This window comes from Tupaia chinensis, unplaced genomic scaffold, assembly GCF_000334495.1.
Source record: "Tupaia chinensis unplaced genomic scaffold, TupChi_1.0 Scaffold000032_1, whole genome shotgun sequence".
Taxonomy (NCBI): Eukaryota; Metazoa; Chordata; class Mammalia; order Scandentia; family Tupaiidae; genus Tupaia; species Tupaia belangeri.
The window spans coordinates 710,271-736,980 of NW_006159462.1; the positions used below are offsets into that span (position 1 = coordinate 710,271).

The 26,710-nt window shown below is 33.6% G+C and overlaps 1 protein-coding gene across 1 annotated transcript in view; it reads right to left on the minus strand.

The window, feature by feature from the left end:
- Nucleotides 1-26,710, minus strand: part of CSMD3 (CUB and Sushi multiple domains 3) — a gene marked incomplete at its 3' end in the record, with an annotated part of 1,277,483 nt that overhangs the window by 710,151 nt on the left and 540,622 nt on the right. The window contains exons 8-9 of the mRNA XM_027771421.1: nucleotides 25,839-25,916; nucleotides 16,932-17,019 (exon numbers count right to left, since the gene is read on the minus strand). Of these exons, the coding sequence (XP_027627222.1) occupies nucleotides 16,932-17,019; nucleotides 25,839-25,916 (166 nt within the window). The remainder of the gene's footprint in view (nucleotides 1-16,931; nucleotides 17,020-25,838; nucleotides 25,917-26,710) is intronic.

Sequence of the window (26,710 nt, forward strand, 5' to 3'; positions counted from 1 at the left end):
CCTACAGTGTGCTTGCCCTAACTTCTCATGACAGACAACAGAGCAAGGAAGGTTAGGCTTAGCTTTGTGAGCAGACAGGCCAGAGATCAGCACAGAGCTAGTAAACAAATAATTAAACAACTAGAAAAAGTATCAGATGGCAAATATTACGTGGCTCCACACAGTTAAGTATTTCGTGACTCCATACAACCAGATGAGTAGGAAAGTGAGAATTGGCTTGAACGACTTGAGAATGTGTGTTTGGGAAGGTAACATTTAATCTGACATTTTAATAACAAGAAGCAGAAAGTTATTAGTAAGATTGACTGAAAGGGCCCCCAGTAGGAATAAACTAGATATGCTCCTTTTTAAGTTTTTTATATATATATATACACACACACACAAACATTGTTGTATGACTAAGGATAGCTAATGAACATGTGCATTACTTCATATAGTCATTATTTTTTGGTAAGACCATTTTACATTCACTATTGCATTTTCAAGATTATAATATATTGTTGACTACAGGTACCATGTTATACAATAGCTCATTTTAACTTATTTTTGCTATTTAACTGAAATTTTGTGTCTTTTACACAACATCTCCAAGCCCTGCCCTCCAACCACCATAGTCTCCAGTAACCAAAATTATACTCTATTCTTTCCTTTGTTTTAATTTATTATTATTATTATTTATTTTGACAGAGAATGCATGTATTCACCAGAGAGAGGTAAGTAAGGGGGGAAGTGATAAAGCACTACCCCACATAGGAAATGGTCACCTTGTAATTCCCTCTTCATTTCTCCTCCTTTTCAGGATGTTGGGCATGCACTTGTATGTGTCTGGCATGCTTTTCAAGCCACAGTCTCTGGTATTTGAACCATATAGGCAGATATGAAGGATCTAGTTCATATAAACACTAGGTCATGGGCTGGCCCATTCTACTCTCTACTTCTATGAGATCCAAGTTTTCAGATTTCTATATGAATAAGATCATGAGATATTTGTCTTTCTGTGCCTGTCTTATTTCACTTAATATAATATCTTCTCAGTTCAACCATGTTGTTGTAAGTGACACAGTTTTCTTCTTTTTTTTATGGCTGAATAGTATTCTGTTGGGCATATATACCACATTTTCTTTATCCATTCGTTCACTGATAGACACTTAGGTTGATTCCTTGTCTTGACTATTGTGAATAATGCTGTAATAAATGTGGAAGTGCAGACATTGCTTTGTCATATGATTTCATTTCCTTTGAGTAAATACCTGGAAGTAGGACTGCTGAATCAAATGTTGGTTCTAGTTTTAAATTTTTTTTAAGAACCTCAAGTACTATTTTCTATAGTGGCTATATTAATTTATATTCTGACTAACTGTCCATAAGGATTACTTTTTCTTCTGATCCTCATCAAGACTTATCTTTTGTCTTGCTGTTGTTGTTGTTGCAGGGTCTCACTATGTTGTAATCCTCCTGAGCAGCTGGGACTACAAGTGCATGCCACCCACCTGACTAATAGTGTTACCTGGGAATCCAGGTCTTCCACAAGGCTTCTGTATGTTGAGTAGCAATATTTACCAGCAGGAGTTAGAGCAGATGGGCCTATCTTTTTGATAATAGTCATTCCAACAAGTGTGAAATGATATCTCATTGTGGTTTTTAAGTTGAATTCCCCTGATGATTAGAGATGTTGAAAAATTTTGAATATACCTGTTGACTATTTGTATATCATCTTCAAAGAAACTCTATTTAGGTCTTTTGCCCATATTTAAAATTGGATTATTTTCCTGTATTGAGTTTTTTTTTTTTTTTTAAGTTTTTCATATACTTTGGATATTAGGGCCTTATCAGATGTGTGTATTTCCCAATCTTTAGGTTGTCTCTTCCTTCTGCTGTTTCCTTGGCTGTGCAGGTTTTTACTTTGTTATAATCCAACTGGCCTTTTTTCTTTTTTTTCTTTTGATGGCTGTACTTGAAAACCATATGGCTGTACTTTGAAACCATATCTAAAAAAAATCCGTGCCCAGACCGATATCATGGAGCTTTCCTCCTGTTTTCTTTTCTCTCAGTTTCAGAGTTCTGTGTCTTATTTTAAGTCTTTAATCCATTCTCATTTGATTTTTGATATAGTGTGAAAAAGGATCTTTATCAACATGTAGATATCCATTTTCCCAGCACCATTCATTGAAGAGACTATCTTTTTTCACCCATTGTATGTTCCTGACACATTTGTTGAAAATAAGTTGGTGTAAATGCATGAATTTATTTCTGAGCTATTTTGTTCCATAGGTCTATATGTCTGCTTTTTTACTAGTACCATGCTATTTAGCTTATTATAGGTTTGCAGTCTATTTTGAAATCAGGTAGTGTGATGCTTCCAGCTTTGTCCTTTTTTGCTTCAGATTGCTTCAATTATTTGAAGTCATTTGTGGTACCATACAGATTTTAGTATTGTTTGCTCAATTTTTTTGAAGATTGTCATTGGTATTTTTTTTCACATTATTTATTTATTTTTTTGTATATACTTTCAATCATATTGTTTGGCTTACAATGAGACCATTTCGATATGTGCACATTTCTCCCCAGATCCGTTGATCAAAATATCTTCAACTGATAACACCACACCTCCCCATCCTGTCAATGCTCTACCTCTGTATCCCTTCTCCAAATGTCCTTCGTTAGGCCCCATTCCTCCACATACACCTCATCTGACATTCACACTCATCTCTTGTGTTTGTTCAACCGTTAGTCAATCAGTTTCAGTCATAGAATGCAGACATACGGTATATGTTAAGTGGGGACATACAATGTCTCTCCTTCATAGTCTGGCTTGCCTCACTCAGCAGTACATCTTCCATATTCTTCCACTTTCTGTTTTCATAAGGATTGTGTTAACTTCTTTAGATTGCTTTGAGTAGTGTGGACATTGTAACAACATTAACCCTTCCAATTCATTAGACATCTTTCAATTTATTTAGATCTTCAATTTCTTACATCAATGTTTTACACTTTTCAGAGTAGAAATATTTCACCTCCTCCATTAAATTTAGATATTTCAAAAACAGAAAAGAGACTAGACTAGCTAATCAGACTGGAAGATGTAGAGAGTGATCCAAAACAAGCTCCACTAAGAAGAAAGAGAACAAGTTCCACAAGGATTTTTTTTTAAGTATTAATTTTATTCTAACTGCAAAACGGATGCCATAAGAGAATTTTAAGAAAAGATGTGACATGATTTCATGTTTTTAAAAGTTCACTCTGGTTGCTTTGCTGTGAATGCATCATAGATGACAATAGTTTTCAAAGACAGATAATTTGTTTTGACAGTCTAAGAGATGACAATGGCTTGAATTGTGAAGATTTTATTTGAAATGGAGAGCGCTGGACATATTCAGAATATATTTTGGAAGTACAATCAACAGAACTTCCTGAAGGACTGGCTTTGGAGGAGTGTAAGTGAAAACAGCTACTAATTCAATAAAGAACTCATTATAGGGAAAATGCTAATTTTGTCAGCAGTACATAGACTTCCTCTCTTCTATTTCTGCATTTAGTTTCAAATTATTTTTATAGATCTTTCTATTTTTCTTTCTACCCTAGATCTCTTGCCTATCTCTTCTTATACTCATCTTGTTTATGTTAAAATCGTCCTCTTTACTCAGACATTTCTTTCTTATATCTCACTTATTTTATAATTTCCTAATTACATTTAATTCCTTTATATCTTTATGGCATATCATCTTTCTTCAAAGCATGCATGCAGAGTATGATAATCAATTCAAGTATACTACCATATGCCTACTGTTTAATAAAGAAATGTACATTCTTATTTCTGTTAAATGTTTTCTCTGAACCCCTCCTGTCCCCCCAATACCCCTCTCATACAGTTTCTGATATCTACACTTTCCCTTTCTACCATAATATTTTTGAATCATTCCATTTCTGCATTAAAGTGCAGCTATTTGATATATATTGAGCAGGGAAACACAATGTTTATCTTTCATTGTCTGGCTTATTGTACTTAGCATTAAATCTTCTAGATTTATACATTTTGTATCAAATGACAGTCTCACTGTTCTTTATGTCAAATAGTAATTCCTAGTACTTATGTGCCACAGTTTTTCAATCCAGTCATTACTTCTTGGGCACTTAAGTTGATTCATGTTTTAGCAATTGTGAATAATTCTGTAATAAATATGGATGTGCAAGTGTCTTCCCAAGAGAGTTATTTCTTGTCCTTTGGGTAAATAATAAGGAGTGGGGTTACTGGGTCATATGATATTTCTATTTGTAGTTTTTTGAGGAACCTCCACAGTTTTCCCAAAGGGCTGTACTAATTTACATTCCTAGCAACAGTGCAGGAGGATTCCCTTTCACCACAGTTTTGTCAGCACTTGACTTTCTTTGTTTTTATTTATCTTAGACATTATAACTGGGGTTAAGTGATATCTTATTGTGATTTTGATATCAGCACTTGACTTTCTTTGTTTTTATTTATCCTAGACATTATGACTGGAGTTAAGTGATATCTTATTGTGATTTTGATTTATATTTCCCTTATGATAAGACACTTTTAACATTTTTTTCATAGGCTTTTTGACCATTCATATGTCTTCCTTAGAGAGTTGTCTTCTCATCTCATTTGCCTATTTTAAAAATTGGATCACTCATTCTTTTGGTAAGTTAACTGCTTGAGTTCCCTATATATTCTGGTTATTGGTCCCTCATCTAAAGTATAGTTTGAAAATATTTTTTCCCATTCTGTGGGTAGTAACTTAACTCTATTTACTGTTTCTTTTTTTCTTTCTTTCTTTCTTTTTTTTTTTTTTTTTGAGGCAGTCCCATCTGTCTATTTTTGGAGTTGCTGCCTGCACTTTAGGGCTCTGGGTTAAGAAATCTTTGTTTTTTCCAGTATCTTCAAGTGTATCCACTGTGCTGTCCATGGGTAGTCTCATAGTTTGATTTACACTGAGATATTTGATCTCTTATGAGTAGATTTTTGTTAATGGTAAGAGGTTGGAGTTCAGTTTCATTTTTCTGCAGCTTGACACCCAGTTTCTCTAGTATCATTTGCTGAAAAGAATTTCATTTCTCCATTGATTGTCTTTTATCATTTGTCAAAAAATCAGTTGGCTGTATGCTTTGGGGTTTATTTCTTGACTCTCTGTTCCTTTGGTCTATATGTCTGTTTTTGCAAGAGTTCCATGTTGCTTTCATTTTTACAGCTTTGTTATATATTTGGAAGTGAGGTAATAAGATAACTCCTACTTTATTCTTTCTGCCAGTATTGCCTTGGTGATAGAGTATTTTATGATTCTTGATGAATTTTATATTTTTTCTATTTTTTGAAGAATGTCACCAGTAATTTGAAAATAATTTAATTCAATTTGTAAATTAATCTAAGTAGAACTTAAATTTTTATTACATTGATATTTATAATACAAAGACATGGGATGTCTTTCAAGGTTTTTGTGTCGTATTCAATGTCTTTTCTCAGTTTTTTATAGTTTTCCTTGTGAAGTCTTTTACCTCTTCAGTTAGGTTTATTTGTTGTTTGTTATTTTTGCCATTATAAATTGGATTGCTTTCTTCGATAATGTCTCAGTATGTTCACTGTTGGGGTGTAAAAATGCTATTGATTTTTGTATATTGATTCTGTATCCTGTCACTTTACTGAATTACTATATCACTTCTAGGAGTACTTTTGTGTGTATTCTCTTGGATTTTTCTATGCCTATAATCAAGTAGTCTGAAAACTGAAGAATCTGACTTCTTTATATCCTAGTTGAATGCCTTTTATTTTACTCTCTTGTCTGATTACATTGGCTAAGACTTCCAGTACTATACTGATAAGAATTGGAGAAAGTGGACAGCCTTGTTTTGTTCCAGTTATTAATGGAAAAGCTTTCAGTTTTTCCCCATTCATTACGACGTTAGCTATATATTTCTCATATATGGATTTAATTGTGTTGAGAAATGAACCTTCTATACCTATTTTGTTGAGAGTCTTATTCAAAAAGGGATGGATTTTATCAAATGCCTTTTCTGCACAAATCAATATGATAATATGGCTTTTGTTATTCCTTTTTTTCTGTGATGCATTACATTAATTGTTTTGATTTTGTTGAACCCTTCTTATATCTCTGGGATATAGCCTACTTGGTCATGGTAGATATTTGTTTTCTCTTTTTAGAGAATATTTTTCTATATATACACTCACCAGAGAGACAGAGTGAGAAATCATCCCTCCAGTGGGATGGCCACACTGTAGTCCCTCCTCCTCCATTCTCCTCTCTGGATTTTGGGCACGCACATTTCAGATTTTGCCCATGCACACTTTGGATTTTTCCCAATGTGAGTTTCAAGTCACCGGATCTAGACTTGAACCTAGTCGGCCATGTGGGAGTCTAGTGCCTTAACCACCAGCTAGTTGACTGGCAGTACAGTACAGCTCTCTTATTGGCTTGGAGTGGGGATGGGATTGTTTTTTTTTGTTTTGTTTTGTTTTCTGAAGTATTATCCTCGTGTACTCCCTATAATGTGTGTTAGTTCCATGCCAGTCTCCTTGTTCTTCTGTGGGGGATAGTGCTGGAATCATAGTGCGAGTCTGGGGTTCAGAGTTTCAGAGGAGAGTTTCTCTTGTTTTTTGCCTCAGGAGGAGAGGTTTAGAACTAAGTCCTCTGGAGCCTTACTGGTTTCAGGTGATTGGTTATGTTTCACATTTGCAAATAGAAATTATATGAACCAGGAGTTCCTGATAAATTTTTCCTGTACTTTGGCAATCTTGTCTAATTCCTTTCTCTATGATGGCCATAGCCCAGGTACCTATAGGCTGCAGAGTCAGTGGCAGACCGTTCTATCAGGCAGTGGCCATGCTCCTTTTGACTTACAACAGTTTCTCTCATTTTACTGCAGCTAGTATCTGAACTGGGAGGGGAAACATGAGATAGCTACAGTGTAGCAGTTGCAGAGTGGTACCAAAGTGGTAGAGATTGTATCTTACTTTTTTTTGTTATCCTATTTTACTCCAATATCTATAATAACATCTATTATCTAACATGAATATTTCTTTCATTTTGTCCAAGTCACATAGGGTTTCTGAGAGAATAAAAGTATTTTTGCTACCACAATTCATATACAAAACTAATTATTTTTCATATTATCTGAGTAATTGGTTAATGCAACATGGGAAAGTCTGACCAATTTGCCCCTCTCAATTTGATTTAGGTTTTCCTTGTCATTACTGGTGACACTAGAAGGAGGTCTTAATATTTATAATTACTATTTTAAAACTGTTATTTAAAAAGGTGTGACATATAATATATAATATTTTCATTTTTATAGATTTGGAGTTGTTCTTAGAACCAAAATACGCTCACGTTATCCAGACAAAACTACTTACATTATTCATAATTTTTTATTTATCACAAATGATTTTCTAATAAAATATTTTTATAGATTTCTAAATATATACCTACTTTCACTTTGATAAAATATTATCAGATTTCTATTTTTACCAACTTTTTATTTTCATTTTAAGTTTTAATTTTTTTGGAGAGATTTTTGACTATAGAGCATGTACACTTGCTGGAGAGACAGACAGAGAGAGAGAGAGAGAGACAGAAAGTGAGAAACCACATCCCAGGGGAGATGGCCATGCCACAATCCCTTCTCCTCCATTCTCCTTTTGAGATTTTGGACATGCACACACCTGTACCTGGCATGAGTTTCAAGCCACTGGGTCCGGAATTCAAACCACAGTCAACCACATGGGAGTCCTCTGCCTTAACCACTATGCCACCTGCTGGCCCCAACTTTTTATTTTTAATATTTCACATTAACATTGCATTAAGAACTTTTTTTCCCCTGTAGCAATGAGGAGACCATGAGGGTAAATAGACACTGTAGGGTATAAATAAGGTGCTGAGCTCATGAGAAAGTGTACATAGTGTAAATATTAGGGCTTTTATTTATGCAGTTTTCTTTTCAGTTTGCCTATCCAATTTGTGTATTTTCATAATCATATATCCTAAAAATCTTACTAATTTAGATAACATAACTAGTGTAGCTTTCAAAAATGTAGTTCCACTGTTTCTTCTATATGATTATACACCTTAAAATATACTTACTTTTGTAGGGGCTAGATTTTATAATGTAGTATTGTACTGAGAAGTTTGGGCCCTGAGCAACGATAGAACTGTTATGCTTTCATTAATCTTTGTTTTTAGACTTCAGTAACACATTTTTCATGGAGTATTTATGAAGAGGTCAGAAACATATTTCCATATGGGCAATAATGTTATCATCAGTCTAATTGAATTGGTCTTAAAATACTACACAAGATGAAGGTGGTGGTACAGGTTTATGTAAATTCAACACAGCAAGCTTTTCTAAAGCATCTGAACTATTTTTGCTCTGTTGATTAAAAAAATGGAATAATAAGACAGTAACTGCCTTCAATAAATAAAACAAATACTTGTTACAGAGATAAGAGAAGAACACAAATGAATTTCATTCAACTCAAATGAGACAAGACAATATGGATGACATTTATGGGAAAGAAGGAAAATGAAACAAGTTCGTGTGAAGAACAGATAGGACTCTTAACAGTTAGGATTGGCAGGATATTTTCTAGGAACAGAGAATAACACGTGCTATATTACACAGCTGGTAAAGAGTAGAAGTATTTGGGGACCAGCAGATAGCATAATGGTTACAATACTGGACTCTCATGTAGTTGAGTGTGGTTCTAGTGCTGGACCCTGTGACTTAAAACTCACTCCAGATGTGTGTGCATGCATGACCAAGATCTCAGTAGGAGAAGGTACTGTGGTGTGGCCATTCCTCCTGGGCGGGAGGTATGATTTTTAGCTTTCTGTCTCGCTGGCTCTATAGCAAAAACAATCTCTCATTTTTTTTTTTTTTTTAATTTAGAAGAACACTTTTCCTTAAACTACGTATAAATTAAAGGGAATAGGAGCCTTTTAGTTTTCATTTCTTTTTTAAAACATACACTACAATATTGAAATAATATATTTTTTTCTGTAAAAAAGATAGGTTTAGCATTCTGTAACACAATATGGCAAAATTGGAAAAATAATGCTAGCAAGTTAGATTTGGATTATATGAAGAAAAATCTTAAATACTAGAATGTAAATGTATGAGAAAGGAAAAGAGCACCAAATTAGAAACTGTAAGCCTTGGGTTCAAGGCCTACTTTGGTTACTGTGGTGGGTGGGAAATACTATCATGTAAATCTTCTCATTAATAAAATATAAATATAAATACCCACAGTGTTTTAATAAATAACAAAATAATGTTGTAAAAGTGGTAAGGGAAGATATAATTTTTTTTTGAGAGGTTTTTGCTATAGGGCACATGTGCTCGCCAGACAGACAGAGAGAGACAGAGAGATAGAAAGTGAGAAATCACCCCTCAGAGGGGATAGCCACACCACAATCCCTTCTCCTCCATTCTTCTCTCTGGATCTTGGGCACGCACGCACATGCACCCGGCGTGAGTTTAAGCCACTAGGTCCAGGACTCGAACCGCGGTCTACTATGTGGGAGTCCAGGGACATAGCCATTACTCCAACTGCTGGTCCCAGGAAGATATAAATTTTTGATCCGAAGGTAGTAGAGTAATAATTATATAACAGGGAATTTTTCTTCTCAAAGAAACAGATAGCAAAAGTACAGTTAAGGCTTATAGTATTTGGGGAAAGAATATAGATTTTTTTAAATGTTTATTTATTCTTTGAAGAGAGAGAAAAAGAAGACAAGTATGCTAGAGCCTCATGCCATAATCTTCCCACCACTTCCCAGCCAGCCAGGATCATGGGGAACACATTAATATATCAGAATGTATAGGTTGATTCAGGAACTCAGTCTTTCATATGGCTTCCAGCAGAATAGAGCATTGTAGCTGAGACAATGTGTATTTCCTTAAGAATCTTAAAGAAATTAAGAAAATCATAGGAAAGTTAAAAAGAAAGGTGAAAGACAGGCAACCTAGCATTTATTGAACTCTGTTTTGCTCTAGGTACTTTACTAGGCATTTACGATAGTCAGTTTTTCCTGACTATATATAGCAGTGTTTAAATATTATTAATACCAGATAAATAGTAGCATGTCCCCTGTCATCTCACTGCTGAAATATACCAGTATTTTAATACTCCAGATGAGAATCCAAACTTTGGAGCCAACGTGATGATTTGTTCTCAAGGTTGAGAACAGATTCATGTCCTTATTTGGTGACATTTCTTTTCACCTCTTTAAAATTCCTCTTTTCCTCTGTATCTTGTGCTTCAGATAGAGCAGTTATTAAATAAGGCCTTTACTGTAGTTTGGTCTGTGAATGGTAAGAATTCCACAAGCTGAGCTTTCCCAGACATTTGGTTGTAATTTTAAGACACATTTAAATTTTTAATTTATTTTTTCAGCATGGAGAATACTGGCAGCTCTTGTATCTCTTTGGCAGCATTCCTCCCTTTAAAAGCCTGTTATGTTCTACAGCTATTTCGAATTAGAAACAAAGCTTTTAAGATTTCAAAACACAGCTGCTGGGACTCTCACCTTGGAGATTAGAGCACAAAATGGTAAGCAAAATACAGCAAGTAAGATATCTATTTTCTAGAGGATTTTATTATAGATTTCCTAAGAGATTATAAAAATATTGATTATGTGCATACAAGAATATGTCTGGTTTTTCAACTCCTGCCTAAGTACTTAGCTTATGATGAGTTTCAGGTCATGCTACAAAGTCATGTGATTGGAGAAAGTAATGGAAAAATGTTGAAGATGATAATTTTGTTGGGTTTTTTTTTTGTTTGTTTTTTTTTTGGTGAGTTTTTGGTTTTGTTTGTTATAGGGTGTGTGCATTTGCTGGAGAGACAAGAGACAGATAGAAAGTGAGAAATCATCCTCCACGGGAAATGGCCACCCTGTAATTCCTTCTCCTCCATTCTCCTCTTGGGATTTTGGGCACTTATGCACATGTGATTGGTTTGAGTTTTAAGCCTCCTGGTCCAGGACTCAAACCATGGTCGGTCATGTGGAAGTCCAGAGACATAACCAATACACCACCTGCTGGTACGAATTTTGCTGTTTTAATAAATTCAATTCATTATATTTATTGAACTCCTTTGTTACCCATGTAGAAATATGAATGATGCTACATCTGGTTCCAAGAATCTCACACTTAGAAAAATTCTTAAAAAAAAAAGGAAAAATATTCTAAGTGCTATAATTAAGGTACACACAATTCTAGGGGAGTTAAGACCCTTATTGCAACTGATTGGGAAAATAAAAAAATTATGAAGGACTGCTGTGAGTGAACATTTGAAAAAAGTGTGGGACAACACAGGTAAAACCTGCTGAGATAGAACATTGCTGGAGGAAGAAATAACAAAACTAAGAGAAGAAGTTAGAAAAAAATCAGATATTGGGTTGCTGGAAAAGTCATGACATACTTTTTCCATGTTTTTCAAAAGTCATTTATTTACAGATCAATCAACATTATATTGCTCATTTTGTTCAATAACCTTTGCCATCTTTCAGTGGGTTTCATAATTCTTTGTTCTTAGAAGGACCTATCTTATCAGCAAAAAACTGAACAAGGTGCTGACTTATAGACTCATCTAAATTGAATGTTATACCATGCAAGGAGTTTTGAAGAGAACAAAACAAATGGAAGTCTAATAGCGCAATGTCAGTCAAATATGGTGGGTGTGGCAACATATCCCATCAAAATTCCAATATTTTTTTTTTGAGAGGTTTTTGCCATAGGGCGCATGCGCTTGCCAGACAGACAGAGAGAGACAGAAAGACAGAAAGCGAGAAATCACCCCCCGGGGGGATGGCCACGCAGCAATCCCTTTTCCTCCATTCTCCTTTCGGGATCTTGGGCATGCATGCACATGCGCCTGGCATGAGTTTAAGCCACCGGGTCCGGGACTTGAACTGCGGTCGACTACGTGGGAGTCCAGCAACATAGCCATTACAATAACTGCTAGTCCCAAAGTTCCAATAATTTTTGACGAGTGATTAAACTTGTGTGTGGTCTTGTGTTGTCACAATGGAACATAACTACTTTACAATCATTGACCCCTGGAAATTTCTGGATGATGTCCAGTTGCTGATGAATACACATTTGAATTGATTAACTGGTTCCTTGTTAGGAGCTCAAGAAATACAACACCTTTAAAAATCCTACCACAACGAGAGCATGACTTTCCTCTGATGAATTGTCTGCTTTCGCTGTTGAGGTGAATGTCGCATCTGGATCAAGACCATTTGTGCACCACATTGCTGTAAAGGATCCACTTATCATCATCAGTTATCGGCCACTTCAAAAAAGGATCATTTTCCTCATGTTTAAGAAGCATATCACAGATGTTTAATACATGCTATCAAATAAACTTTTGAGTTCATGAAGAATCCAAATATTGAGCTTCTTTATGTATCCCAGCTTGATGAATGTTCAATGTTTCTATAATCTCTCATGTCACATAATATGGGTTTGACTTGATCAAAGCCTTTATTTATTCATCATCAACCTCAGTGGGCTCCCTGACCAAAGAGCATTATTGAAATCAAAATCATGAGCATGGAATTCCATGAACCACTATTGGTTTTGATGTCCTCATAGAGCACTGTCATCATAAACTTTACACAACTTTTCACAAGTTTGACATGTGTTCTTTCCTTTATGAAAGTAAAATATGGCGAAAATGTGCAGTTGGGTCTTCCACTTTCAACTTGTAAAATCTCTAAAACTCAACCAAATCACTTAATTTTTTAAAAAATGGAGGTAGAACTATTGTTTGTCAAGTGACATAGCAATACCACAGATACAAATGACTCTAGTACTTCCAAAAACGAACTAGTGCCATCTGTTGCAAAAATGTGTCATGACTTTTCTAACAATAATATTTACTTCGAATTTTAAGAGTTATTTTTTATCTTTTAGATAGATACAAATTTTCTATTAGATCTGTGATTTGTAAACATTCTCTCCCAATTTGTGGCTTGTTCCTTTATTGTTTTAATATGTCTTTTGCAAGGCAGAAGTTTTAATTTTAAAAATTATATCAATTTTTTTCCTTTATGGATTATGACTTTGGTGTTATATCAAAGAACTGTAGCATCACAGTAAAGTGCACTAGGAGAGCTTGCCATGAGTTTCCTTAATATTTCTTGAGTAGAGACTGGTACTTCAATCCAACAATAAGACTGACTTCCATATTCCATAGGTGGAGGTGTTGATTCATTATGTAACTATCACCTAATTTTTCTTTAAATGATAATGGCTCAGTACAAGAGAGCTAACTGGTTAATTCAAGCTCTGACTAGAAGTATATTACTTCATAATAATCTGATTTATCTTTTGTTAATAATTTTTATTCCTTTATCATCTTTTCCTTACTCATTATTTAGGGTGATTCCCATAGACCATATAAGAATAAATCTTGTTCTATACTTTTGAAATACAATTTTTTTTTTCCTTGTGCAACAAATGAGTCTACAAATATGTCTGCTTCTTCTGAGTTAGTGATAGATTTATAGCTGAAAATTGACCTTGAAAAACAATCTAGTCTACTCCCTTTTTAAAGGTGCCCTAATTTATCCCTCTACCTAAAGGTTTCTTTCCTCCAAATCCATGTTTCTAATCTGTATGCCTGAAAGAATTACTAGCAATTTCCCAAATGCACTGAGCTTCATCATGTTTTTCAACCTTTTTATGTTTGTACCTGGGAAGCTCAGTAATGTTAGACAGAAATCACATAACTAGGCAGATTCATTATCATCAATCTCAAAAGGGCACTCAAAATTACTTAGCAAGGCAAGATTTCTCTATCAAGCTTACTCTGCCTCTTGATGACAACTATTTCCCATTTTTCATTCAATCTTAAATCTCTTCTCCCATCCATCCTCATCTCCCTATACACTCATTCTAATCTGATGGCCTTGCTTGATGCAGCATTATCAAAGTAAAAATGTTAAACATGAGCTCTCTCAGCTTCCTATCACAAAATTTGCAAGCTAAGCAGCATCTCCTCTTCACTTCTCTATTTTCTTTCTAGTTATAATGAAAATAATCCCCCTACTCATCCTTGGTATATTACTTACCTTTACAAAATTATGGTCCTTTATTTATATACTGCTTTCCTCATATCACCAATATATCCCTCTTGGTAAGATTATTTGTATCCACTAATAAACATGCTTTGTCTCTTAAAGGAAGGTCTATCTTGACTTCCTAATGACTATACAATAATTGCTCTATTATGCTTCTCTTTTATACTTATAATTCAGTATCCCAAAACTGATTACTAGCTGAACTATCTTTCTTTTTATTTCTTTCTTTCCTTTTCTTTTCTTTTTTTTTTTTTAAAGTTTTTGCCATAAGATACCTGCATTCACCGGAGAGAGACAGAAAGAGATAGTAAGAAAGAAGGTGAAAATTCACCCTTAAGGAGCCACACTGCAATCCCTTCTCCTCCTGGGGTTTTTGGCACATGCAATGTGATTTTCAAGCCACCAGGTCCAGGACTTGAACCACAGTAGAGCATGTAAAAGTCCAGCAACTTAACTACCACACCACCTACTGACCTGAACTGTCTTTTTACAATTCTCAGCCTGTTTCAGTTTGTTTTCAACCTCTGTCATTCTATTGAAATCACTCTTGTCACCGCCTTCATATTAAATTCAAGAGTCAGTCTTTTGTCCTCATCATACTCAATTTTTCAATATTGTTCAATACTTCCCACCTCCCTTTTAAAGGACTTTATTTTACTGCTTCAGTCCCCTCTTGGGTATCTACCTATTCCTTTGGTTTCTCATGAACACAATTTTATAGCACGCTGGATATCATCAGTATATAATATTGGGACTATATCCCAGGATCCTTTGTCTTTCTGTATATTCTAAATGATGTCACGTACTCAGGTTCTTTAATATTCTTTATAATATCTATATGGTTGTGCTTCTCTGACATATCTGAACTTTAATTATGTTCAACTACTGACTTAAAAAAATCACCTGTAAATCTCTAAGTCATCTGACACAACTTCAAAACCGAACTCTCAATTTTTCTTCTGAATCCTCTGGATTTCCAGTTTCTTACACACAAAACACAAAAAACTGGGACACGTCACTTACTATTTTCATTTTTCTTGCCTTTCAAAAAAAAATCACGAGGTACTAAAAATGTTATCTTCGATTAGTATCTTGAATTCAACTAGTTTACTGCTAACCACATAGTCCTAGTCTCTTTTATGTAAGCTACTGCAGTAGCCCTCTAACTAAAATGTGTTTTCCTCAGTTCATTTGTCTAAAATAGAAAGCTGATCTACTGAAAATATATAGTGGATCAGGTTATTCACTCTTACAACTTTACACAACTTCCCATCATAGGTAGGTGATGGTGATCTATATGAGAGAAATAGCCTGGTTGGATAACTTAACCACTACAACCAGAAAGAACCTTTCTAGCCTATTATTTCCAGTAGATGTCTTGAGGGTATGTCTAAGTTGTCAAATATAAGAAGAGAATACCAAAACTTTTTGTGTATGTATGTGTATAAAATCCACTGAGTTTAGATGTTAGTTTTCATTTTTTTTTTTTTGAGAGGTTTTTGTCATAGGGTGCATGCGCTTACCAGAGAGACAGAGAGAGACAGAGAGATAGAAAGCAAGAAATCACCCCCCAGGAGGGATGGCCATGCCACAATCCCTTCTCCTCCATTCTCCTCTCGGGATCTTTGGCATGCACGCACACGTGCCCGGCGTGAATTTTAAGCCACCAGGTCCGGGATGCAAACCGCAGTTGACTACATGGGAGTCCAGCGACATAGCCATTATGCTAACTGCTGGTCCCTAGTTTTCATTTTTTTAAAAACATGTGTGTGTGTGTGCATGCCTAAAATCCCAAGAGCAGAATGGAGGAGATGGGATTATGATGTGGCCATTTCCCCCTGGGGAATGCTTTCTCACTTTCCCTTTCTCTCCCTCCATCTCTGTCTCCAGTGAGAACACACATTCCAGAGCAAAAATTAAATCGAAAAAAAGAAGAAAGGAAGGAAGGAAAGAAGGAAGGAAGGAAGGAAGGAAGGAAGGAAAGAAGAAAGGAAGGAAGGAAGGAAGGAAGGAAGGAAGGAAGGAAGGAAGGAAGGAAGAGAGAGAGAGAGAAGGAAAGAAAGAGAGAAAGGGAAAGAACAAAAAGAAAAACAGTTTGTGCTTAAACAAAATAAATCCTCAATCAAGATTAAGCTTGTGCTGCCAAATCAGTCAAACTTCAGAAGATATCAGGTTTCTCCTATCTCTTCAACTTCCTTAGATATTTTTCTCCTTTTCCACTCTTATCATTGCACTTCACTGATCTTTATTTTCCTGAAACAAGTTCCACCTTGATGTCACTTTCTTCTCTGCATTTTAGACATATAGGCTTATTCCAATATAATAGGTAGTGGGACCTTCCTAAATTGGGTGGATTTCCACTAAAGACATCATTGTTCAGTCATATTTCCCTCTAAAAAATAAAAGTAAGATGTTTATAGAGCATTTGCTAGAGATCACACAGGCATCGTCTCATTTGAAACTCACCACTGAATGTGATAATTTTTCTATATGTTACAAAAGAGGAAACGAATAAGTAGCAGAATTTCAATTCAAATTTATATCTTTAAAAATCTAAATCACATAATTTTTCATTTGCTACATTACCAAAAGTTAATCCTTTAAACTCCAAAAAGTTATAATACAATTAGTATATTATTTAAGTAGTCATTTTAAAATAATGGACTCATATTAGCAGTAATGCATCAACAAAATCTAGCTGCTACAGTTTAAAGTCACCAGGTCTTCAGCTCCATCTTATTTATTTTTAAATTTTAAATTAAAATAAACTTTGATAAGAAAAATAATCAAATAAATAATTTAAAATATTACCTAAAATCTGATCCAATTCTCTTCCCATTTTCCGGTTCTCCTGGATCTGGGCATAAATTTGAAGCTGTTTTAATACCTCCCTCATTTACTGGAATAGCAGAATAAAAAGAAACAAAGTATATGGATTAGAATATAAAGCACAATATTTAGTTTGAAATTTACAAAAAATATATTCTTATATTTTTTAAAATTAGCATGATTTAAATACAGTAATGGTAATGAATTAAGTATAGCTATACAAACCAATAATGAAGGCACAAACAGTTTTTTTATTTATGAACTTATAAGAAAATAAGTTTGACTTTTATATTCATTGACTTTAGCCATTCTAAATACTAACACAATAAAAACTTCTTATTTAAAAACTTAATACTTTATTTTAAATTACTAACAAATTGCAAAACTTCTGGAAACGCATTCTCAGGGTGTCAGTGCCAGAATTTCAAACAATCATTGGCAGTAGGCAAGTCACCACTAGTTATAACAGCATCATTTGGTCTCTACAATTTTTTAAAATGCAGTAGGAAAATAAGACCCTATGAGAAAAGTTTAAAATTATTAACACCTGTGTATTTTATATAATAACAAAGCAATTTGGTGTGTCAATATTAATGGTGCAAATTTCTAAACATGTTACTGAATTATAATATAATGCTGACAATCAAATTATGGCTTCACTCTTAAGCATTTACATAGCTATATTTTATGTAGTCATTGTACACATTTTGGGCAGGTTTTTTTTTTTTTAGAGCATCCAGTTTAAAAAGATTTATTACTGTTTCCAGTAAATGCCATCATATCAAATAGCTGAATTCCCAAGATAGGTTTTTTTTTTTTTTTTTTAATTGAGAATATTGCTAAACCAGATAGTTTGGTAGTATCTGAGTTTGGATTTATAAACTGAATCTGGGAGGGAATTGAAGAATAATTTCTATTGTTTTTCTCTTTATAAATTTGTCTGGTCTTTTAAAGAAAAGGACAGTGCCTAAGTAGACTCCAGAGAAGAAAAACCTAAACCTTACTATGTTTCTTGATTTATATCATGGATTAAAATCATCTGCAGATTTTTCTTTTAAAAATAAAGATGCCTCGTTTTATCCTTACAGATTCAGATTATTCTTTTCGTATTGCCATGTGGTGTCTGCACCCAACAGAGAGTCAGAGAGATAGAGAGGGAGAGAGAGAAAATAACCCGCGTGGGGTATGATCACATCACAATCTCTTCCCTTCCATTCTTCTCTTTGGCAAGAATTTTTGACACATGTGATTTTTTTTTTTTGAGAGATGTTTTTGTTATAGGACACATGCTCTCATCAGAGAGACAGAGAGAGACAGATGGACAGAAAGCAAAAAGATTCTCTGGGGATCATGGGCATGCACGCACAGGCACCCAGCGTGAGTTTAAGCTGCCAGGTCTGGTTCTTGAATCGCAGTTGACTACATGAGAGTCCAGCAATATAGCCATTATGCTATCTTTTGGTCCCAACACATTAATTCTAACCTGCTATGGGTCAAGACTGAAGCATTGACCACATGGGAGCTGGTTTCTCTATCTTTTAGGTCATGGAATGGCTCTATAACTATTTAGTCTGATACAATTAGTTTAAGGTAGAAAATGTGGCATTAGTTTATTTACTTATTTGTATTGGTGATGATGATGTTAAATCTCAGGGTGATTCTAATATAAAGCAAAAATTGAAACGACTGGTCCTCTGAATCTTTTAGTTCAAATAGATCACTCTATTCAAATTCTTTCATCTGATTGAAAGACAGTTGTCAGATGGTTATTGGACAGTCATGCTTGGGTATAGTTATCATCTGCTCCATTAGATACAAAATTGTTCAACAGTTTCCATCATTCTATAAAAAAAAAAAAATTACTTTCCTAAGTATCAACAACAGTAGCTTTCTTGCCAACTTCATTACCTGATTACTAATTCAACTTATGTGGTATTTTTACCTTTCTTGGTCCTCTAACTTGCTATTTTATTCCTGTTGGGTTTTCTGGGGGAAAAGAGGTTTGCCACTCCCTACTTGGGTTGATTCTACTTTTATAGACAAGTTCAAAGCCCACAGCTCTCTCTATCTTTTAATTCCCTCGTGGCTTGAAAAATTACCACTTCACTAATGACTTTTCATATGTAATTTTGTCAGTTTTTCCTCCAAGATCCTTCTTGTTCTTTCGGTGGTCTATTGATAATCCACCAAAGTTCCTATTGTCATCTTATGTGTATGCTCAAAATCAATCTAATAACTTTGGCCCTTTTGTGACTCCATTACCATCTACTTTCAAACAATCTTGAATACCAGAGGAGGATTAGATTTCCTACAATGAAGTTTTTATTACTGCTCATATCTCCACTGATTCTAGATTTTCTACAATATTGGTTATATTTCTTACTAGTCAACAGATACATCCATCACTCAATTTCAACAGACTCTTCACTGCTCTGTAAATTTGCCACAAGACATGCTAACTCAATGTATTTGTGTTTTCTCCATGTCTCCATGTTTTCCTTTTCACTTATTAAGATCCTATCTACTATACAAGAATCAGCTCAAGTCCCACTTCTTACAAAACAAATTTTCCATGATTCTAATTTCATTTTCTCCATAAATTGCAAAATTTTATTTGGACACTTTTATTTTTAATATAACAATTATTTTGTCATATAATAAATTAGTAGTTTCATGGAATTAGCAGATGGCATAAAGGTTAAATAAATGGTCTTCCATGTAGTCGACCATGGTTTGAATCTTGGACCCAATGGCTTAAAAACACACTGGGCACATGTGTGTGTACACCCAAAATCCTGAGAAAAGAATGGAGGAGAAGGGATTGTGGCATGGCTATATTCCCTCGGGGGTGATTTTTTGCTTTCTGTCTCTCTGACTCTCTTTTTCTGGAAGTGAGCACACATGCCTTGGAGCAAAAATCTCTCTCTAAAAATTGAAAATAGTTTCATATGCCTTTAGTTATCTATACAAAGAGATTATATACCTAATAAGATATGTGGACATCTTATAATTATTTAAATTTATACTATAATTCCCTATATAGGGATTACTTTTCAATAGATAGCTGATTGTTCACACCACCTTATATATGACTTTCAGTCAATTAAGCATTTTCTATTAAAAGCACTTTCTAATTTTTAAAACTCTTGCAAATATTGTAGTATATGTTATTTAAATGTGATTTTGTGTGTTGAAAATGAAGAAAAGATGTGGCATAATTTAGGGTTAACTATCATATTATAATACAGAATAAAGATGATAGAGTAAGGTACAAGTGATTGTGAATAAATTATAAGAAAATAAAATTAAGAGAAATTGAGTTGTTTTCCATTTCATCATCATTGTCTCAAAAAGTAAGACTTTGATAAATGTTCTTATATAAAGTTTAATGATAGTTAATAAATGCAGTACTATGTATCAGGAACTGTTCTACAAACTATGCATATTAACTCATTTAATCTTCATAGCAGTCTTAAAGATATTTACTATTATTACACACAACTGCACATGAGAAAACTGAGGCACAGAAATATTAAAACATGTGTTCAAAGTTATATTGCTTGTTAATGCCAGAGGCAGTCTCATTCAACCTCTGACCCTGTTCAGAAAGCTCAACAAGGAAGAAACATGATTAACTAAAATTCAAAACACTTCCAAATATTCTACCTTAAAACTCAGAGAATACTTATAATTTTCACCACTTTCACCTAAATTGAACCATTTCTTATTATTTTAATTGTTAAATTATTTCTGTCTACTTGGAAGTATCACTAAACTATTGCTTTTTGAACATCTACAAAAGAGAAAAGACTTCTCAATTTAAAACAAAAGGATAAAGGACCAGCAGGTGGCATGGTGACTGAAATATTGGACTTGGACATGAGCAACTGCTGTTGGAGTGCCAGACCTGGTAGTTTGAGGATCATGCCACAGACATGTGTGTGAGTGCTCAGAGTCTCAAGAGGAGAGTAGGAGGAAGAGATTGTGGCATGCCCATACCCCAAGTGGTGATTTCTCACTCTCACTCTCCCTCTCTCTCTCTGGTGCAAGCACACACACTATGGCAAAAACCTAAAAACAATAAAAGTAAGGATAAAGAGAGAGCTTCTGTGTCGTACATATCTTTTATATTTTTAACTATTTAAGTGATTAAAAAAATAAAGAATCACCATAGCTAAATGATGCCAAGACATTCAGATGAAGATAGTATTCATTCAATCAGATGCTTTCACTACATAATACCATTGAAACAAATAGACAGATATATCATTTTTACTTCTCATAATTTGAATGTTAAATTGTAGCATGATACATTATAAGTATTCTTTAAAGGTTTAATTACATGGGTTTAATTAAAGGGTAATGCCACTTGAATATTACTTACAAGAAAGTCTTTTTATTCTGATCGTTAAGGACATTGTTTTATTTTTATTAATACAATGTGAGTCCTTTTCTTCACACATGAAAGGAAAACATCTAGGTGGGCAAATTTTATAGTATTTTTTAAAAATGGATAATTTATTTCTTGTAATGTTGAAGAATCTTTGTCATATGTGTTTACAGAATACATTCTGGGAATTTTAATTTATCATTATTATTATATATTCTAACTTGAAAACACTATAAAGTGAGTCAACATCAAAATATGCTACTTTTTGTTATAAGCATATTTTTAAGACTTCTGATTTTGGGTAGCACATAATGTATTCTAGAAATAAAAACAAGTGTATTCTGAATAAAATTCACCTCTCTATTATTTCTTTAAGCTGCTTACATTGTCACTTTTCTCAGATTTTTAAAATTAGATTTTTTTATCCTTACTTATCAAATTGAGTGATTTCCTTTCTAGTCTCTTTTTAGACAGATTTTTGCTATAGGGTGCATGCTTTTCAGAGACAGAGAGACAGAAAGCCAGAAATCGCCACTGAGGGGGATGGCCACACTAATCCCTTCTCCATTCTCCTTTCAGGATATTGGACACACATGCACATGCACAAAACATGAGGTTTAAACCACAGGGTCCAGGACTTAGACCCTGGTTGATGTGTGGGAGTCTGCTGAAATAACCATTATGCCATCTGCTGGTCTCAGTATACAGTGACTGTTAAAATCTTGTTCTGCACTCAAACATAATAAATGTTAAGCATATGATGTTATTTTTTTATTAATATACTTCTTATTCTACAAACAGTTGCCTCTTCACTCATTTAGTTTCTCAGTAAAATGTAGTTCTACATGAATGCTTAGATTGAATTTTATTGCTTTCTTTACCTTCTTTCTCTACCAAGTTACAGTGGAGGAACTGTGGAATGAATGGATAATATGAAAGAATTAAAGTATGAATTTGAAGAATAGGAAAGAAAAACATAATAATTTATTTATGGGAGACTCACAGATTCTTTATTATTCCACTTAATATCCTAGAAGGAACTACTAGAAAAGTTGGAAAGACCAGTTTATTATGGTCAACATTTAAAATAATATAAAAACTTGCTTTTATTATAAATATATAATTTTCACTTTTTTGGTAAACCTATTTTGAGGAAGAAAAAGAAGAGGTAGATAGAGAAAATTTAGAGCTCAAGTATTATAGCTGAAAAATGAAGTTTAATCAAACTTGCCCATGAACATCACTGAAACATCTTAAATCTCTTTTAATTCATCTGGTAAATTTTAAAGGTGCCATTGTGAGACCTGTTTTTGGCAATGTATGTATTACTGTCCTTCATGACTATGCTCTCTTCTGGCTATGCCAGTAACAGAACTGATTATTTTAAAATAACATGAGTTTTTGAAAGATGAATGTCGGTTAAAAATCGACTTTCTTTTAAATTATTGTCCTCTGTTAAATAAGTGATATCAAAGAGGATGATGACTTAAATGCTTGCTTGATAATAGATATAAAAAAATTATACAAATTAAAATAATATAGCATTTTGCTTAAACAAACCAGTCTTGCTGCATTGTGATCTTCCTACCTCAGCCTCCTGATAGCCTCTCTCTCTCTCTCTCACTCTCTCCCCGTGAGCGCATGCACCTTACATAGCATTTACTGTTTACAGGTCTTGTTGCATTGTGATCTTCCTACCTCAGCCTCCTGAGTAGCTGGGACTACATTCAGCGGGCAGGGAATTGAACTCTGGCCTCCCATGTAGCCTCATCCTACAGAGCACAGTGTACATTGCTGTGGATGGGCCTGAGATTATACTTTTAAAACTAGTCATTCATCACTTGAGAAACAAATTGTAGTAAAATGAAATTTAAAAGAATGTTTGTGACTATGAAAAATTTGCCATATATATTTCATTTTGATAGAAGTGGGAATTACTTATATTTAAAAATAAAAAGTAGAAGGACCAGCCAGTGGTATGGTGGTTAAGGTGCCTGCATTCCATATAGCTTATTGTGCGGTTCAAGTCCTGGACACACTAACTTGAAAAACATGTGTATATATGTGTGCCCAAGATCCCAAAAGAAGTAATGGAGGGGAAGAGATTGTGGTGTAGCCATTCCCCAGGGATGCTGTCTCACTTACTCCCCGCTTCCTGCACCCCTTCTCACCCTCATGCATCTGCCCTATAACAAAACTGAAAAGAAAAGAAAAAAAAAAAAAACAGAAGAATATTTTTCAATTTCTTTAAATAAATGCAATGAATAAATGCAAAATTATTTTTAAATTGAGATAAATTATTAACATTTTCACCTCATATTAAAATTTTGCCTGAAAACCTTAAAGCAAATATTACCTAAATTATTTTTATGAAACTGTGATTTTGTTTTTGTTTTCAAGATACACAGTCATGTCTAAGTGCCTTTTTTGTTTGCCCTCATAACTCACATGCAAGAACAATGACAACGATAAGTATTTCCACTAAGGCAATATATAGCAACAAGAAGAGATCATGCACAACTTAATAATGTCTTTATAAATGCCTTTATAAATTTATTATTGTAAATAGCCTGAACTTTCCAGAACATCTGCAAGTTTGGAGTACACTGAATATAAAATAATATTTGTGTAGACAAAGTGAGAAAAGGGTCAACCAGTTTTATACTTTATATTTCTACTTAGAATTCCAAGATACATATATAGGTCATATCAAACATTGGGGGGAAATGTTATAAACCAAGCATTTAATTCTCAAATATTTCATTTTCATTGTGTATGGACAATGATTAAAATTAAAAAGGTATCAAATGATTTATATATGATATAATGCACCATTAATTATATTCCTAAAAACTGACAGTGTCAATTACAAAATATGTAAGGAAATTATAGTTATGTAACTTAATACTTTAAAATTAAGGGCCAGCAGGTGGTGTGGTGGTTGAGGCACAGGATCTCACCTGGCCAACTCTGAGGTTCAAATTCCAGACCAGCAGCTTAAAAATTATACCAGGCACATGTGTGTGCATGCCCCAAATCCAGAGAAGAGTGTAGAGAAGAGTTTACAACATGGCTTACTACCAAGGGGGATGATTTTTACACTGTCCCTCTCTTTCTGCTTCTCTAGGGAGAGCATGAACACTACAGCAAAAAAAAAAAAAAAAAAAAAAAAAAAAAAAAAACCTAAAAACAAATAAATAATGTTAAAACTAAAATAAATGTAAAAAAATAAAGGAACTATTCAGTGATTTTTCAAAAGTAACCCAGTTTGATCAATGATTTCCTACTGATACCTGCTAGTTTAGGTTTAGAATTCTCAAGTCTAACTGACAAAAATTTAAAAATCACAGCCTGAAAATTATGACAACATATTTGATAGGCACCATATTTGCTTCTTGATTATTGACATAACAGCTCTAATTGTGTCATTTACTGTTTACAGGTACAAGAATGCACAGTTGTAGTAAAAAAAATTTGATGTCTGTTTATGGTAATGTAGATAAATGCTGTAATTCAGTGATTCATAGTGTGAAATAATTAGGTGTACTTCAGAGGATCTATAAAGCCCTTAATTTGGAAACAAAATGGTGTATTTCAGACAAGATTTTCAAAAGAGCAAATAACAATAATGTAAATAATAGTAATTAATAACAAGATTTTCAAAAGAGCAAATAACAGTAATTAAATAACAGTAATTAATCAACAAATTTGCAAAAGACTATTAATTTAAGTTGTGAATAAAATAAACAAAATTAAGTATTTTTTTCCTTAAATGAAAATCCCTATTATTAATTAAAACAATGACAAAAAACTTAAGGCCAGCCAGGTGATGTGGTGGTTGGCGTGATCTTATGTGGCCAACTTCAACATTGGAATTCCTACCCAACGACTTGAAAAACATGCTGAGAGTTATGTGTGGGTGTGTGTGTGTACAAAATCCTTAGTGGAGAGGAGAGAAGGGATTTCAGCATGGTCATCCCCTCTGGTTGGTGCTTTTTATCTTTCTCTCTCTCTTTCTCTCTCTCTCTCTCTCTCTTGCACTCTCTCCCTGTGAGCGCATGCACTTTACATAGCAAATAAATAAATAAATAAAGTGTTCCCAAGAAAAAAAGATTTTTCTTGAAATTTAGATATATTCAAACTAGAACTCTTAGAGACCATAAATTTTAGGAGATGTACTCATTTTTATCTCATAGACTAGTATTATAGAACTTGAGAGTATCAACACATGAGATCAAAAGAGTTCTTTTACATTTTGAAATATGTAATCAATCTTAGCAAAAATGATCTGAGGTTGGGAGTTTACAATATTAATCCATTAACTCAACATACATTTAAATACAATAAATATTGAATAATCATCATGCATGTTATTTATATATTAATACAGTTAATTTGGTAAATACACACACATTTTGATAAAACACACACAAACAACACAGACACCACAAACTTCACTCTTTCACTAGAGAAAGTAACAAAAAAAGAAGTACACTCACAGATAGAAAACTTGTTGCTGTTGTCTTTCCCTGGAAACAATTTAAATCCTCTAGATTTAAAATCTATGGCCTTTTTCACTAGTTAAGAAAACAAACAAAAACATGTATCAGGAAATACAATTTTAAAAATGAAATTCAAGTTAACAAAATTTGTTAGCATGGAATTATGCAAGTTAAATTGCTTTCTTAAGCCTGAAATAGGGTACCCAGAGGAAAATAAAAAAGAAAAGAAAAAAGCAATAGAATCACTTAGTAATAAAATACTAAGCACTGTAGAGGATTTTAAATGTTCTACAAGGAGAAAAGTCATGTATGTGTAAGTATTTTTTAAACCTGTCCAAGTTTTTAAATGAAGACAAAATTTCAACACTTTATCCTAAACCATGTGAATTTATTACATTTTATGGAATAAATTAGACTTGAAAAAAAAATGTTAGGGCACTAGAATAGTGGGAAGAATTTATATTGATAGAACTTGACTTTTAAAATAAAATGAACTACCAAAAAATTTAGCCTATTTGAAATATTAGGACACATTTAGAAAAATATTATTACTGGAAAATATTAAATACATTTTAATATGTCTGCCAATAATCATTTCCATTAATTATCATTGCTTTTGACAGTATGAATGATGTCAGTCCTATTATACATAATGTATGAAAGCAAATTACAACTTTGGAATCCAGCTAAAATATTTTGTTATAATTTTTGATCATATGATACTGACTGTCAATATCTAATCATTTTGACAGTAAATATCCTGAAAAGTTATATAAACACTGTGCACTATATTAAAGTAGAGCCAACTGGATAGTTAATGAAAAAAATAGAAACACTTATGTGTTTCTATACGTTTCTATAAATTCGGT